This window comes from Carya illinoinensis, chromosome 11, assembly GCF_018687715.1.
Source record: "Carya illinoinensis cultivar Pawnee chromosome 11, C.illinoinensisPawnee_v1, whole genome shotgun sequence".
Lineage (NCBI taxonomy): Eukaryota > Viridiplantae > Streptophyta > Magnoliopsida > Fagales > Juglandaceae > Carya > Carya illinoinensis.
In genome coordinates this window covers 8,660,225-8,677,575 of record NC_056762.1, presented here as the reverse complement: position 1 = coordinate 8,677,575, position 17,351 = coordinate 8,660,225, and the positions used below count along the sequence as shown (strand labels likewise).

The window sequence follows — 17,351 nt, the reverse complement described above, 5'->3', positions numbered from 1 at the left end:
TAGGTCACGCGGGCAACATGGTGGGACCCTTCAGCTTACGTGTAAACCGTTAAAAGGGGACCTAACCCCTCTCCAAGGTCTGACCTCATCGATGTGGGACATAGCCAGAACTCAATCCCGTTAAAAGGTCAGGTGAGGGTGGGGCCTTCATTTAGTAGGTTTTCAAAAACAGTAAACAAAAATAATTTTATAATTAGATAAATTAAGTAAAATTATATTAATTTATAAAATAATTTTTATATAATTTATTTATAATTTAAATACTTCTCAAAGTCAAAATACTCCCAAACAAACGTTATTTCAACCCTAAATACAGTTGCTTGATTATTGTTATTCTTATTTTGTATTGTTAATACATTTTCCAATATGATAAGACTTGTATTTCCAAGGAAAAGAAATGGTAGGTACTCCCATTTGAAAATAATACCAACCCCACAATGGCCATAACCATTATTTAATCACTACAATCAAGTAGGGGAGGAAAGAAAATTCTAATGGCTAGGTTACACCTCTTAAGTAAATTATTTTGTGGTATTTGAACTCTAAATACCTTAACGAGAGTCCACGAATTGCTCGTATATCAGTCTGATATTTGTAAATATATTATTTGACAAAAATGTATATAATTTGTCAATAAACAGACTTACAAATAATTTTTTTGTAAACAAAATTGTCGAAAACGTTTCGATTTTAAGGTTCGAGATACAATTCAGATAATCATACCCATGATGAGAGGAGTGGAATTGGGTATTACTTTATGTGGCAAGTTTAATGGGTGATTGGTGGGTTAATTGCTTAAAGGAAGAGGATAATTGGGACGTTTTTATAATATATATAAAATTGGTGTATTAAAATGATAGAATATAACAAAGTTTGTAAACGACAAATATTCTCCATATAACATGGTTGAGAACTGTTACGTGCAGGACTTAAACTGCTGAAAGAGGACAAATGTGATCATGTGCCGCAAACAAAAGCAGTTCCAAATTTCTGTGCAATAATAATAATAATAATAATAATAAATAAATAAATATTATCACATTATGCTGTACAGCTTAGAATCCCAAATGAATGAAGTGGACAAATTGAAAGCATTAATTATAAATGATAAGAGAACTGTGAGGGAAGACTTGCACATCATTGGTTATTGCTAATAATCTTTTGGATTTTTATAAATAAAGAAATAATTAATAATTTTACTAATTATACGAGTTGCTGTGTAAACACACTACTCCTAATACACGTTATGGTTGTAAAAAAAAAAGTTAGATCATATAACAATTATTGTTGCCCTACGAATCTCTCTAATTGCAGTAAATGACACACTTTGATTTATTTTTTTTATCAATGGAGAGGATAGCTAATCCAAGAGACGGGTGAGCAGCGCCATAATGTAGAAAGTCTGGCTGACACGTTCCAACATCGGGTAATAAAGAACTTTTCACTTGTGCCAAGCGCGCAAAAATGCATTGGCCGTGCGAGGGCAAGCAACAAACAAGGACAAGCTATATTGATCCTGCATTCGCATGGCAATTTTTTATAGCTTTTAGCTCCACATCTTCAACGTTATTGTTGAAGATAACAAGAGAACAATAGAAAGCATGGAAAATTAGAAGTAGATTGGTCAAATAAACACACTTTATTAATAGTTTTATAATTGCACCAAAAACAAAACTGAGGTTAATGATAATACGTGGTCTTTCTGTCAGGTGGAGAAAAGTCAAGGAAAAACAAAAAGGGTTTATTCTCTCTTCCAAAAGCATCACAATCCAACGTGAAGAAAACACCAATAATTAATTAAGCCTAACAAAATTGCAAAACATATTTTTAAAATAAACTTAGATGGTAACCAATTCAAATTTGTCTCTGTAAAAATAATATTAAATGATTTTTAGGTGGAGTAATGCTATACTCTATACTTTCATTTCATTACATAAAATGATCATTCAATAGTTATAAATGTATCATAACTTATATAATATGATAAAAATTAGATAATAATATGATGTATAGAAATTTCTTTTTTTAAAAAAATAATATTATACTTCATACTCTCATTTTATTCTGTAAAATGTCATATGATCATCTAATAAAAAGATCTTTTAATATCGATAAATGTACGATAAACTATGTATTTGGATGAAAAGCTCCTGGAACATTAATTAAATGAGTAACGTCATCTTTTATCTATTGACTTTACTCAATATCTATTCCATTCAAACCAATAGAATTATGTCGGATAGGAGTGTGAAGATGGAACTCAAACATGGAACAACAAAATATTGCAGCTTTTTTTAATTAATGAATCTGTTATCTGTCCTCCGTGGATAAGCAAAAAAGATGCATTTATTAATGTTTGTGTGTCCATCACAGTTTGCGCGTGCGGTGAGAGAGAGAGATTTTGTCAAATGAAGCATATTCAGGTTCGACCCCACAACAAAGCATTGAAAAATTCCAAACTCGAGGACTTGATTCAGAGAATGAAACTCGTGTTCTTGGTGATGTAAGCAGCAATATCCAAAGGGCTGAATGCAATTTTATACAAAATAAACATCACTTTTTTTCTGGCCTGGCCACCTACTGAATCAAATTCTCTCATGTCACCCATTTTTTTATCCAAGCAAATGACTAAAAACAACAAAACATGAAGATCAGCACTTAAGAAAAGGAGCATGAATTTTCTTACAATGGCATTACATATGGCTTAGCTTTCATTCAGTTTCTCTCTTTTTTTGTGTTTTCTTTTTGGATTTCTGACATATCTAATCTGTACACAGATTTCACACCATCAAATTCAAAGCAATAATAGAAACTCAAGCTGCTGCTGCTATTACCTCCTCAGTTACATCTTCTTCTGATTTCTCTCATGTCTTATTTTTCAATAATTCCACAAATTGTCAAGGTCTTCTGGCCCAGCTGAGGTAGATGGGGCCTCCTGAAATGGCCTTCTACCCATTTCGAGATTTGACATGACCGAAGAGATTTCGGCATTCACATCAGTAGTCAGGACAGTTTCCTGTGAAACACTAACCATCTCCCTCTCTGTTTTGAAACTCTGCCTCAAGATTGATCCTTGATTTCCAAGTATGGCTCTTAGGTATGCGTGGTCTTGCATTGTAACAGAGCCTTGGAATTGGAGATTTGCAGGAATTGGAGTGGTTTGAGGGGAATAGAAGGAGCTTGAAAGTGGGATTCTTGGAATAATATCTGTGGGATTCGAGGAAACTCCATACAGAGAATCGTTGAAGGAACCGACTATCCCTTGTTGGTTTCTTTGAGCATCCATGGGGTTGGAGAAGCAGGGCACGTAAGCGGATTCAGCAAAAGGCTTGGTGTTATTGCCATTATAGGGAGAAGAATCCATTAATGGTGGAAGATTAGGAGGACCCAATTCACCACCAAATGAGCCTAATCCAACTATGCCAGGGATATGGATTTTCTTCCCTCCAGAAGTCTTTTCAAACACCCTACATATCACCCATTCATTCTGCAATTCAAAGAACACAAGATCAATAAATAAAACAGAGGGGAAAATAGTAAAGAAAGACAGGGGAAACAGAGTGGATGAGGTACCTTTGCAGTTTTAGGGAGGTTGTGGACTGAGAATTTACCCTCCAATCTGTATTCGTGCATAACCCAGTTGCTTTTCTCTCCTTTAGGTGCTCTACCTCTGTAAAAAACAAGGGTTTTCTTCATCCCAACCAGGGCTTTGCCTCTGTATATCTCCTTGTCTTTCCCCGTGGCTTTCCAATAACCAGCTTCCGTGGCCCTGTTAGTCCTCAATCCAGTTGGGTACTTTCTGTCTCTCACGCAGAAAAAGTACCATTCTTTCTCTCCCATTTTCGCTTTCCCTACATCCAAAATGACCCAAGTTCAACATTATCATCACTTTAGAAGAGAAATCAGAGAAAATTAAACATGGAAACCAGTTTTAGCAGTAAACTTACATGGCAATTCCCAGGGCTCAGACTTGTTCAAATCAACCTCTCCAATAGCTCTAGCAGAGAATCTGCTATCTGTAACTCTGTTGAGCAGGTAGTGACTAATGAGCTCTTCATCAGTTGGATGAAATCGGAATCCTGGTGGCAAATCCATCTGTTCTTCTTCCTTGTAAATCTCTGAAACGTTTTCCATTTGTTTGAAACCTGAAAACCCTATTGCTTTGTTTCTTATTTGAAAACCCTGTTTTCAGAACCAGGGATTTGATGAAAACAACAAGCAGTAGTATACAGAATTCAGCCTCGGCTCCTACCTGAGAGACTTATATGGACAGAAACAAAAAGTAGCCTCAGCAAATCCCTTGAGATCAGGACACGTTAACAGAGAAAAACAAAATCCGAAGAGATTGGATACAGAGAATATTGTTGAGAGGACAAACAAAAACCAAAAAGCTTGAAGAAATTGTTTGGAAGTCTAAAAGAAAAAAAGTTAGGGATCGAGAGGAAAAAAGGGAAGCAATGGAACTGAAAAAGGTTGCAACTTGAAAGATGGAGATGTTAATGAAAAAGGCACAATGAGGAACGCAGGCTCCTTAAATACTGGTGTTTGGAGAGAAAGAAACGTGGGATGTAACGCAACCTGGGTAGGTTGTTTTAGCTTTAGGCCCTCCTCCCTTTGTTTTTTTAACTTTTCTCTGTAATAATTCCATTCTTCCAAGATCTTGACTAAAAACAATTCATCTGTAATAACAACGCATGTAAAATCTGAGAATAGCAGATGCTATAAATTATTTTTTATTTGTTAATAAAGTAATGAAATGCACCTTTCAAGTTTCAAGAGTTAGGAAGAAGATGAGAGGGCCAGGTAGGATTCATTGTCACAGCTTACGTGAATGGTGATTTCTTGTGTTTTACCAACGTGGGTTGTTATCATTGAAGACTAAGGGAGTTGAAAAAGCACAGAATATAATCTATCTTTTGCTTTTTTGTGTGCTGTTGAAAAAAATGGCTTTCCCAAAGAAATCATCTTTGTTTGTCGAAATGAATAACAGCTGTTTTGAGTGTGAATGCATAGAAGAAGATGTACCAGCCCTCTCTCAAGCTTTCCAAAAATTAGTTAGAACTTCACTTTATTCAACCCCAAAATGACCTATATGACCCCACAATTTCCTTCTATTTTGAGAGAGAGAGAGAGAGAGAGAGAGAGAGAGAGATCTTTGAAAATGGCTCGAAACCCACTTTGCAAAGATTTTTTCATGCAATTTGTATGAAAAGTGACACTTTGAAGGAGTAGGCATATCGAAGGAGGAAGTCCATCGTTTAGGCTGAGCTAGAACATGAAAATATTGGATGATTATGATTCTTTTCAAACATTTTATTCTAAAGGATTATATAGAAAGAAAAAAAAAAATTGCAAGTTTGTTTATCAACGCATCAAATAACACCCTAACATCAAAATAACATCGTATCGCCTAAAAAAGTACGAGTGTTTTTATTTTTCTACTTATAGTTATTTTTATATATTTATTGTGTAATCTATTAATGTGATAGACTGTATTATTTTTTTAATATAAAATAATTATTTTAGACAATCATATAAGTAGATTGTATTAAAAATACATAAAAGTAAATATATGTAATAAAACTCTTTTATTTTTCTTATAACTGTAATAGATGCTACAGAAAAATACTGACTAGCAAATAACAATAATCACACACACACATATAGTCTTATATATATATATGTACATGTGTACATGCGTACATATATGTGTACATATATATATATATATAGTCTTATAGATATATGTGTACATGTGTCTTTGGAGGGTCCACTAAATACTCACACACACACACACATATAGTCTTATATATACATGTACACGTGTATATAGTCTTATATATATGTGTGTTTATGTGTACATATAAATATATATGTGTATACATGTGTACATGTGTCTTTGGAGGGTCCACTAATTAATAAAAAGAAAAATTCCTTGAAATTCTTGTAAGGTTGATGTACAAGCAACAAAGTGTTTTGTGTTAAGGGACAATTAAGTGGTTAGGTAGAACAAAATAAATTGAAGATATTAGACAAATCTGTTACTGCTTGATAAGCAAAATTGTCCGATCTATTATCAAGGGATTGGATTAAGATTGTCGTGTCGTTTCAATAAAACATCAAAAGTAATCATGTTGCTTTCATGGACACCATTTTCCATTATAACTCACAGCCCCAGCCCCCTGAATGGTTCCAAATCTTGTGGGGGTGCCTCTTTTCAATGATGACCAATTTTTTATTCTCCAAATCATCAAATCTACTTATTAAGTTCGCCCTAGATCTCCCATAATAATTCTTTTCGAATAAGTCTCACCCATTTTTCTTTTCTTTCTTTCTTTTTTTAAAAAAAAAGAGTAAATAAATCTGAGATTTACATAAAAAAATCATTTTTTTTAATGATGAAGTACTTTAATTTTTTTTTAAAAAGGAGTTTGCTGTATTTGAACATAATATATAAGACTGTATCTAACATATCTTTTCAAAAAATACGGTTTATCCAAGAAGAACTGTTACTTGTCTTTTAGTTTACCTTTGATAGGTCAGTTGATGATGATTTGGCACTTCCCGATCGAGCAATGAATACCTACAAGTGAAGCAATGGAAGTTTGTCCTCTAAGTTGTACGTACACGTGGTTGTTTAAGAAAGCTGTAGTCTTGTGCACCATTTCAAAGCAAGCAAGCTAGCATTCAAAGTGGTAAATTAAATTCAAATTCATGACATGAAAAGGGCAGCACGATCAGTTTTCTCAATACCATCTACTTGAATTGATCTTCATCCTGTTCCATGGGTCTCGATAGAGATGGTTATAAGACTCATGGACAGGCACAAAGCTTGCCCTAGATGGGAAACTATTTACGCAAATGGAAGAGAATGGATAACCATCCACTCTCCATCGGTGGGATATACAAGTGGCTGGATTCCCTTCATTGGAAAAGATAAATGATATTATTCTTTATCTTATATTTTATCATGTCACTAATCATATATGTTGATTTAATCTCTTTTTAAGTGACTCATGACTACTTGTAAAGTGATAAGACATAAAGTCATTTAAATGTGTCACACCAATAAATATGATTAAAAAATAACATTATTCACATAAAAAAAAAAATCATATATAGCCATTTTAAGTATATTGTGGCCAAACCACATCAATTGATCATGATTTAATTATTATGTGATCTATTGCATGCATTTTTTTTTCTTTAATTTTATTTTCCCACCATATTTTCTCTACCAGATCCAAACTTCGACCAAATCAAAGAGAGTGCTGATCATTGTTTAGGTGATGTGTAGATTCCAAGCTTTGAAAATTAGGAAAAGAAACATAGACGTAGTATGTACATGCACAGTCTTATGATAAGTGGACAAAGTTTTCCTCCAAACTTCGAATTGGGGTGGAGGATAAAGGAAAATGCTATTCTTTCTGCTGATAGCTCCCGTTACCGTTAGGATATTTTATTTATTTTTATTTAATGATTAAAGAAATATTTTTTAATAATATTGTAAATTTTTTTAAATATTTAAAAATATTAAAAAAATACATTTGAAAAACTAAAAAATAAAAAATATATAAAATCAACTAACGAGAACCCAACCGATGTGATAGAGCCACCTATTTTAAAAGAGTAATATTAAATATAATCGTAAAATATATAAATATTGTTTAATCATTTAAAAAAAAAGATTTTATTATTAAAAATCTCTTTTTAATAATTACATAATACTTACATACTCATAATTATTATTTTTTATTTTAAAAACTATCACGTGACTCTTTAACATATAATAAGTACGAACGTGTTTTTTTAATGGAGGAATGTACATATGTTCCTTACTTAGAGTTCGACATTTAAAACGTACGTACTTGTTACGTGTTCAAAAGATGCACAAAAATTTAAAGAAAAGCAGTACTGTCCTTAATAAATAAAAAAATGTAAGCCGGCCACATTTTGTTTTTGGAATAAATCAAAATTTCCGGCAATCGATCTTAGCTCCCAACACGTTACAAACGTACAATTGATGAAATGCATAGTACTTATCACGTGTATATTATGCATAATAATATATAACGTGCATGCAACAGTAAATGCCAAACTACATATAATTACAATGCATGCACTTGGACAAGGCCCTTCTTCATTTTGTTTGGGAAATTGAATGTTCCTTTAGGATTACATGAACTCAAATTCATTTCTGATTTATTAGGCATTTATAAAGTGTAATCATAATTTATAATGCCCGATTGGAAGTTTTTTTTTGTATACAAATTTTAAATGTTGGGCAACATCAATAATGCTTAGAAATGTTGAGTATCTTACAACAAATACATATGGAAAACTCTATTCATAACATATACTAGCGTAATACTAGGCATAGATATCTGTCACATCAACAATATTATGAGTGTTAGATTTAGATTGCGTTTGGATGTTGAGCTAAATTGAGTTCTTTATTAATAATAGTGAGTTGAGTAGGTATAATGACTAGTGAGTTACGTGAGGCTCAGCCGCATTTGGATATTGAGTTTAGCTGAGATGAGTTGAATTCTTTATGAATAATAGTGAATTGAGATGATGAAATGAGTTTGGTAGAGTCCACCTAAGATAAGTTTAGATGTGTTTGAATATTAAGATTAGTTTAAATTTGTTTATGAGAAAGTAAAAAAGGTTGTGAGTCTCGCGTGTAAGAAAGTTTTGAATTCATATGAATTTAATAATTTGATAGTTATGTATTTGGATGTTAGACTCAACTTAAAAATAGATTGAATCGAATTGATTTTAGTGTACTTTATCAACCAAACGAAACTTTAGTTTTGATGTTAAGATAAGTTTAGTACTATTTATAAAAAATTAAAAAAGGTTGTGAGTCTCATGTATAAAGATGTGTTGAGTTGATATGAGTTTAGTAATTTGAGAGTTGTGTATTTAGATGTTAGACTGAGTTTAAAATTAGACTGAATTGAATTGATTTCAATATACTTTGTCAACTAAACGAGACCTTACTTTTGATATTAAGATAAGTTTAGTACTATTTATAAAAAATTGAAAAAGGTTATGAGTCCCACGTATAAAGATGTGTTGAGTTGAAAAAGGTTATAGGTTCCATGTGTATAAAAGTTTTGAATTGAGATGAATTTAGTAATTTGAGAGTTACGTATTTAGATGTAAGACTCAATTTAAAATTAAACTGAATTGAATTGATTTCAGCTGAATATTACAACCAAACATGACCTTAAGAGTAGTGTAAATAATAGATGAGAGAAACATGCATATTCAATATTAGAACTCCAGAATCAAGGGACACGTCGATCAGTATCATGAATAATTCATGTATGCACCCATTGAATTCTTTAATTGTTTTAGCTTCCATAGCTAGCTAGTTAGTTTACAACGCACGTAGATTTGACAAATATTATGCATCCTTGTTTGCATATAAATTTGACTATATCTATGTAATAGTTTTAAGTGATTTTTTTCTACAACTTTGGGCTGATTCATTGAATATAATGCCTAGCTCCATCAGGTTAATAGTGATTTATGTTATATTAATTACAAGAAAAATAAATTTTTATATTTAATTTATAATAACGAAAAGATTATTTTAATTATTAATAATCTTTTCATTGTTATAAATTAATTATAAAAGTCTTTTTTTTTTTTTTGTTTTTAACAGTGATTGGTCCTTTTATCAGTATCTAATTGTGGAAAGTTGCCATCCAGACTTCAGAATTACCAGAGTATCCTTTTCTTAACGGGAAAAAGGAGAAGAAAAAGAACGCGAGTGAGAGAGACAGAACACATGGATGGGCGGGTGCCTGACATTATATTAATTTATTATGGGCGGGTAACGGGGAATTTCAGCCGTTCGGAGGAACCTCGCAATCGACGGCTACAATTGGTTTTAACGGTCAAAAACCATATCCGCCACGTCATATTAGGAAATTTGGATTTGGACAGTGCCGCCGCTCTCTGTCCTCATCAGCCAGTACCGTGCCTCCATGTGTTAAAGTCTGACCATGATAATTAGATAAGATTAATCTAACCCAGCTTCATTAAGTTTCATTAAACCACTCAGAATGTGGGCCCTGTTTCATTTGTTCCGACATGTGGGCATGGATAGGAGCATACACGTGGCATACGACGGTTGGTGGAAAAGCTACCTAAGCCTTGGAAATTGGTTTGTGGAAAATCTTGGAATTAGGCAGGTCAACTTGTTTGAGTGTTCATTAGCTTTTGGGACATTAGAAAAATAAAAATATATTCCCTTCATTGACAATTTAAAAAATTGGAGCCTGACTCTTTCATTTTTGGTGCCTAACTTTTGTGATGGGATCAGGGTGATGAACATGACCAAAATCATTTTGGGAATTTTTATTAATTTATTTATTTATAATCTAATGATAAATAATATGTCACCATTTGTTTGTTCTATTTTTAATCTTTTATAGCTTGACTTACATGTACTCAAGCTTGATATTCATTTGGTTGTTGAGTTCTTTTCTTAATTGGCCAGTTCATTTGATATGATATAATTGTGTTTAATTCTTCAAACTTAATTCAAAAGAGAATATATATATATATATATATATATATATATATATATATATTTTAAGTTCTTGTCCGAATTTGAAAATGTCAAATGAAAAAAAAATAAACTTATGTAGACTTTATATATGGAGCAGTAAATGCTTTAAAGTTAATTTTTTGTGTCTATCTCTTTCCCATATTCGTTCCTTAAATTCAAATAATAACTCGAGGCTTAAGACGATTGTAATGCGTTGAGAATGTAATGCTTGGTAAAAGCAACACGAATCTTCTTCTATTTAAGTCATATGATTTAAGCATAGTACAGAGGTAACATATAATGTTTTCTCTATAATATTTATTATTATGTATGCAAGTTTTTCAAACAATATTTATATTTTTAATAAATATGATATGACTGTAGATCTTGGTGCTATATAGAAGACTCTAGAGCTTAATCCCTAGAATTCAGACAAGAACTCCAGAGAATTTTCATTGGTTTTCAATGAAAGATAATATTGTAAATGTGAAATAAATTTAATTCTTTAGTAATAAAAAATAATTAGAATATATTCATTTGACTCTCTCTCAATATAATAATTAAAACTTGGTTTGGTAACCTTTTGAACACGAAGTTAATCGAATTATTTGAGGAATATACCGAAACTCTACCATTTTTGTGAATATTCAAAGAAGAAAAGGACTGCCAAATAAAATAATGGATATCCTCATGTAATAGAAACAGGGATGAATCATCATTGAGGACCCATTTCTCATTTATTTATTTATTTACAGACCCCTCATAAACCTTAATTAATTACGTACAGCTACTGCACAAACATCTGCTGAATACAAAATATATGTAGAGAATTTAAAGTCAGAAGATTTCTGTATCACTCCCTTGCTGTGAATGATTTGGGAATCAATCTATTGATATTTTTTTTTAAAAGATAATATATTTTTATATAATTTTGAAATTATAATTAAAACTTTAGTTTTGTTACATATAATTAATTTTACGTATTCCTTACGTACTCTACTGATGTGATTAATTAAAATAATTATTTTTTATTAAAAAATGATGCAAACAATTACATTAGTGGAACATGTAAAAGTGACTTATGATATCCCATATGATAAGAATAATAATAGATAGTGTATGAGATCTCACATTACTTTAAGAAGTAGAAGTTTCTGCTTTTTATAATATTTCAATAAGGTTCCAATTGTATCATTAAATACTCTTTTAAAATATAAACTATATGATTTGGATCTTCTATTCCAACATTACATGTAAAATTTTTGATAATTTCTATTTGAATGCATTTATATGGCACAACTCTTTATTGAAAACTGAAGCGCTAACCCGCCTTATATTACTTAGTAAAGCAACCTTTAGGACTATGCACTCACATTTCTTGTACGGGTGGAAGGTAAGTAATACACGGAATTAGGATCTCTCCTCCCGCATGCAACGCTTTCCATCGGGAAAGTATTGCCTTTTTAAAAGGAATGATTATGTTTTACCTTTTTTTTCTCACAAGTAAAAAAATTTTGATAGTGATAAATGATATTTGTAGTTTGAGTAATGTTACATACAATCGTGAATTGTGTAAATATTGTATAATTATTTTAGAAAAAAGTAGGATCTTTTTTAAAAAAGAGTATGATTAAAAAATTAATTAATTAATTAATTTATTTTTTTTAAAGAGACTGCACGACGTTTGTACAACTATGACTGTAAATATTATTTCTTTTGTAGTTTTAAAATGTACAAGTATTATATATTCCCTTTAAAAAAAGTTGGCAAATTTAAAATCCATTTGAAAAAAGTTAGCAAATCTATTTTTTAAAGTGAACGATTCATAGGATGAAGATAAGTAAATTAATAAAGATAAAAAAGAAGAAACGATGAGAAATTATATGCCGATAAGAACTGTTTTTATTTGTATTTTTTTTTATGTTACAAAAAATTATTATTAGTAAATTTGTGTGTATTTTTTTTAAATATTTTAATTTTTCTTTATAAAACAAAGAATGAACTAACGGTCAAATCCATCGGTAAGAACTGGGCGGAACAGTAGCATAACCCTAATGGTAATTAATGATTCTTGTTATCCTAATTTGATAACAATGAGAACAATAATAGAAATAGGACTAACATAAAATCCAAAGAAAATCATAAAAACTCTTTAAGAGTAATTACATGCAGTGCCTTAAACAATATTTAGCCCAAGATCACTGTTTGCTGACAACAAAAACATAAAAATAAATAACTTGAATTATTGTTTCAAGAAGGTTACGAATGCTGATGAGGTAATATATGTATAATCAAGATTTTTAATTTTTTTTTTAATTTTTAATTTTTTACATTAAATAATGCTGAAATTTGCTTTGAAACTTATTAAAGCAGAGTCTATGGAAAATGGGAGTTATAAATTTATTATCCCTTTTCAGTTTTCCCTCTCGTTACCTTCCACTTTGCAAACAAAAAACATGTATTGTGAGGAATTGGAGAGAGAAAGCAAGGAGTGTAATCTTGAGATTGAGTGACATTTTGAGACAACATTTTGACACTTACCACGCTCACAAGTGGCCTTACTTCATGCTAAGAAGATGAAAGCCCTACATGAATACATCAATATTGAAACAGTGTCCATCTCAAACTTAACCAGAGAAAAGACATAAAGAGATAAGGATAAACTCAACAAGAAAGGATGAGACATATCACAAGAAGATTATCTTTTGCTGTTGTATTTTATGTTCTGTTTATATCTAATTGTAATAGAGTACTAATAGATTCCAACTCAATTACTTAATCTAGATTTATAATTACGAGTGATTCTACTCGGCTGCCTACACCGCACACCCTGATAATGGGTCCCACACATCATTTAATTTAACATTTATTTTATTCAGCCTACATCTTCTTATACTTTGTGGTCTTCCAAACCTGTTAAGGAGAGAAAGCCGAGGTCTCCAATGAGAAGAAGCCGAAACAACCAAAAAATGCCACTCGTACTCCATACTTTCAGATTATCAAGGATAGTCCATTGGCTCTAAATGAGAAAAGTGGGTCCAGGCCATACGCCATAGCCAAGTACATGGAGGAGAAACACAAGACCATATGCCCATAAACTATAAGAAGATATCTGGGTCTGCAACTAAAGAAGTCACTGCTGCATCTGTATTTTTTTTTTTTTAATAAGCATCAGAATACCCTCTTGTGCCTCTTTCCAAATCTCCCGCCGAGACAAAGTATCCAATCCTTCTCTCCTTTTTCCAGGGACATAAAAAAATCTTTTCCTCAACTAGAATAAACCCTTTTCTCCACGTTCCAACTAACCCAGCCCTATTCTTGTCCACAAAAGGAGATATTCAATCCAAAATAATTTGAGAATGTAATTTATTCTGTGCGTATCCTTTTCTGGCCTTTGCGCGATTGTAATTTGTTTTGTATGTGTTTATAAACTTGCAAAGAAGGCAAAGCGAGAGAGAATGTAGAGTTTTGTTTTTGTTCAATGGGTCTATTGTTTTGGTTTATTCATTTTTTTATTCTGTGCACATATTGTTTTGGTTTTTTTAAAGACTGTAGATGATCAAGGATGGGATTCATCTTCAAGATTTATAGGTGGAAGAACAAGAGGGTGAGAGAGAGCCTTTTCGACAGAGGGAGAGAAGAGGCAGACCCAGACCCATTTGTCCCTATTCTCTTTTGTCCGGTTTATGAATTTCTCTTTAACCCGGTTTGCCACGTAATGCATGTGTGCGGTGTAGGAAATTTAAATCGGCTGCCGAATAGATTTTCTCTATAATTACATGTAACGTGTTTGATAAAAGCACTGACTGATTTCTGTAAATGAAGAGTACGGCTGAACCACAAGAGTTAGTGGAAAGCCAATTCATTATTTCTCTACTCTATGTTTCTATAATCAACAACTTGAACTTGAGAGGTAATAAACTTGACCATAAGGTCGTAAAGTGGTTGTCCATCTTATTAAGAGATTTTGGAACCAAATGAGTAGGGAGACTTTGAGGACTTGGCTCCAAGCATGTGAATTCGAGTAAGAAACTAAGTGTTTCCAAATCCTTAAAGTGGACATTCGAGCTACAGTCGAGTTATAAATGACTTAAAGGCATCAAAATGAGTGTTAGTAAAGATTATATCATCAACATAAAATAGCAGAAAGAAATTAACATTGTCAGTGTGATATGTAAACAAAGAAGATTCAACCAAAGATGCATTAAATCCAAGTTCCTGCAAGATATAGGAAACTGTTAAACCAAGCTCGAAGGGCTTTGTTTCATGTCAGATGGCCTTGTGTAAGTTACATACATATATTAAATAATTAGTATCTTACATACAAATATTAAATAATTAGTATCAACAAAGACTTCTGGCTATTCCATATAAACTTCCTAAAAAAATTACCATTTGACATTTGCAATAGCAAATGTGTCAATCTAATTGAAGATTTGAACTCAATATAAGTTGTAGTCGATGCTAATCTTTTGATCAAATCATTTGCAACTAATTGAGCTTTAAAGCTGTGATATCCCATATGAAAAGTGAGGATAGGTGGTTTATGAGATTCCACGTTGCTTGAAAATGAGAAATTTTTACTCTTTATAATGTTCTAATGAGACTCCAATTGTATCATTGATTAGTCATTTTAGAGTATAGGCCATGTAATTTGAGCATTCCATTAGGGCGTTACAAAACCCATTATTTAACCATCATATTTCTACTTGATCTTGTACACCCATTTGTTCTTCATGATGTTGTAGTGTGGGGGTTTAGGACATAGTTACCAAGTCCCACTAACCATGAGAGCATCAATAACCTCTATTGTTGCCTCCTGCCAACGTGAATTAGTGGCTATTGTTGCAATAGTTAGGCTCAGTTTCCTTAAGAACCTTATGAAGTGGATGAAAAGGATATTTGGTTGATAAGGTAATCATAAGATGGGATGTTCGAGGATGAGGAGAGGGTGACAAAGATGTAATAGAAGGGTCTAAGAGCAAGGTTGTTAACCGTGTCGTATCGTTTCAACTTCGTGTTGCATCATTCTCTACTACTACCATAAATCTAAGAAATCTACCTTAGGTATGAGATTTATGATAGAGTCGATAAATTTAGGTAAAGCATGAAAAACCTTCAACAAAGACCACATAAAACTTATAGCTGGTAAGAGATTGAGTTGGAGATGTCCAAATATATGAATGAATAAGGGCCAGTTTGGATGCTAGTGAGACACAAAGGTTATACGGCACAGAGACACAGTCTATCCAAACGACATTTCATTGTTTGTATTTCATCTCTAAGTTTTAAAAACATTCACTGACATAAATAGAAAAAAGTGAAATAAATAGTGTAAAAATACAAAAAAAAAAAAAAAGACCCTCAAATAAACTGTGTAAAGCTAATAGAAACAGTAAATGAACAGTTCAAAACAGTAAGTGAACAGTACAAAACAGTAATAAATAGTGCAAAACACTTACAAATAGGGCTGAGCACCGATGCAACCAAAGTTGGATTTGGCCTCCTTCGACTTTGTCGGAGGCTGAATCCGACCTCCGACTCCGACTCTGCTTGCACCCCACTCCGCTCCAATGCCGACTCCGACTTGTCGGAGTGGAGTCGGAGTTATAACATGTTTAGCATTGGAAGCAAGACAACCACAAAATTTATTCCCCCGCCCGGGAAAAAACATCTTTCAATTATTTATCAAAAAAACAAACAAACAAAATATACAACCTTAGTGATAAATCTTGGTCAGAACAACTGGTATTAGCGACAACAAGCAAACAAGTACATTGTTTGAAAAAAAAAAAAAAGAATATTGCAATGAAGAGTAATCAATCCAATTCGGTGATCCGTTAGAAAATATTAAGAAAAAAAAATAAAAGAAGCATCTGAATCAGGCGAACAAATGTCGGTGGATCTGAGATCAAAATCTAGAGAGAGAGAATGAACATTACTTGAAAGAAAGAAAGAAGAGGAAATTATCCAAAGGGGCGATGGAGGTCGGAGGGGTGACGGCACAGCAATGGTTCACGGGTTCATGGGTTCAGATGAGAGGTTAGGGTTCTAAAGGTGAGGGAGAAAGTGATTCGGCGTAGGGGGAGGGGAGGGAATCGGGGGGGAAGGGCCGAGGGGGGGGGGGGGGGGGGGGAACCTAGTAAGAATCATAAGATGCACTGAAACGGCGCCGTTTCAATGACAGATATTGGGAAAAAAAAAGGTTGCGGGAAACGGCGCTGTTTCACACAACCCAGTTTCTAATAATGGCGTCGTTTGGGGTTTTTCCTTCTTCTACATTCTACTAATCTACTTCTAAACAATAAAAATAAATTAATAAGCAAGTAAAAATATATACTATTATACATATTATATATTAGTAATATACTAATACTAATACTATTAGTCTATTAATATATAGTAAATTAGTAATATTTATTAACTTAATATATATATATATATATAACTAATAGTATACTTTTAAATATATTATATATTAGTAATACACTAATACTAATACTATCGGTCTATTAATATATAGTAAATTAGTAATATTTCTTAACTTATTTACTATAGTCTAATAACTAGATAGTCTAGATGTAATAACTAGTAACTAATAATATGTCTATAACACTAGTTACGCTAGTACTAATAGATAATAACTTAAAGATATATATTTAATATATATGTAACTAATAGTATACTATTGAACTATATTAGTAATTTACTATATACTAATAGTCTAATACTATTAGTCTATTAGTAATTTAGTATATAGTATAATAGTAAATTAGTAATATTT

At 32.1% G+C, this 17,351-nt stretch overlaps 1 protein-coding gene across 1 annotated transcript; it reads right to left on the bottom strand.

The window, feature by feature from the left end:
- Window positions 1–2,658: 2,658 nt before the first annotated feature.
- Window positions 2,659–4,617, bottom strand: LOC122282883 (NAC domain-containing protein 100). The gene is made up of 3 exons (XM_043094941.1): window positions 3,948–4,617; window positions 3,574–3,851; window positions 2,659–3,487 (listed from the first exon to the last, which is right to left on the bottom strand). Exons 1-3 carry the CDS (start codon window positions 4,132–4,134, stop codon window positions 2,879–2,881), a joined length of 1,074 nt encoding a protein of 357 aa, XP_042950875.1. The 5' UTR covers window positions 4,135–4,617; the 3' UTR covers window positions 2,659–2,878.
- Between the last annotated feature and the right edge of the window lie 12,734 nt (window positions 4,618–17,351).

Coding starts and splice junctions, on each gene's coding strand:
- LOC122282883 (XM_043094941.1), bottom strand. CDS start 4,134: ATGGAAAACGTTTCAGAGATTTACAAGGAAGAAGAACAGATGGATTTG. Junction 3,852..3,947: donor TGAGCCCTGGGAATTGCCAT/GTAAGTTTACTG, acceptor TTTTGGATGTAG/GGAAAGCGAAAATGGGAGAG. Junction 3,488..3,573: donor ACCTCCCTAAAACTGCAAAG/GTACCTCATCCA, acceptor TTTGAATTGCAG/AATGAATGGGTGATATGTAG.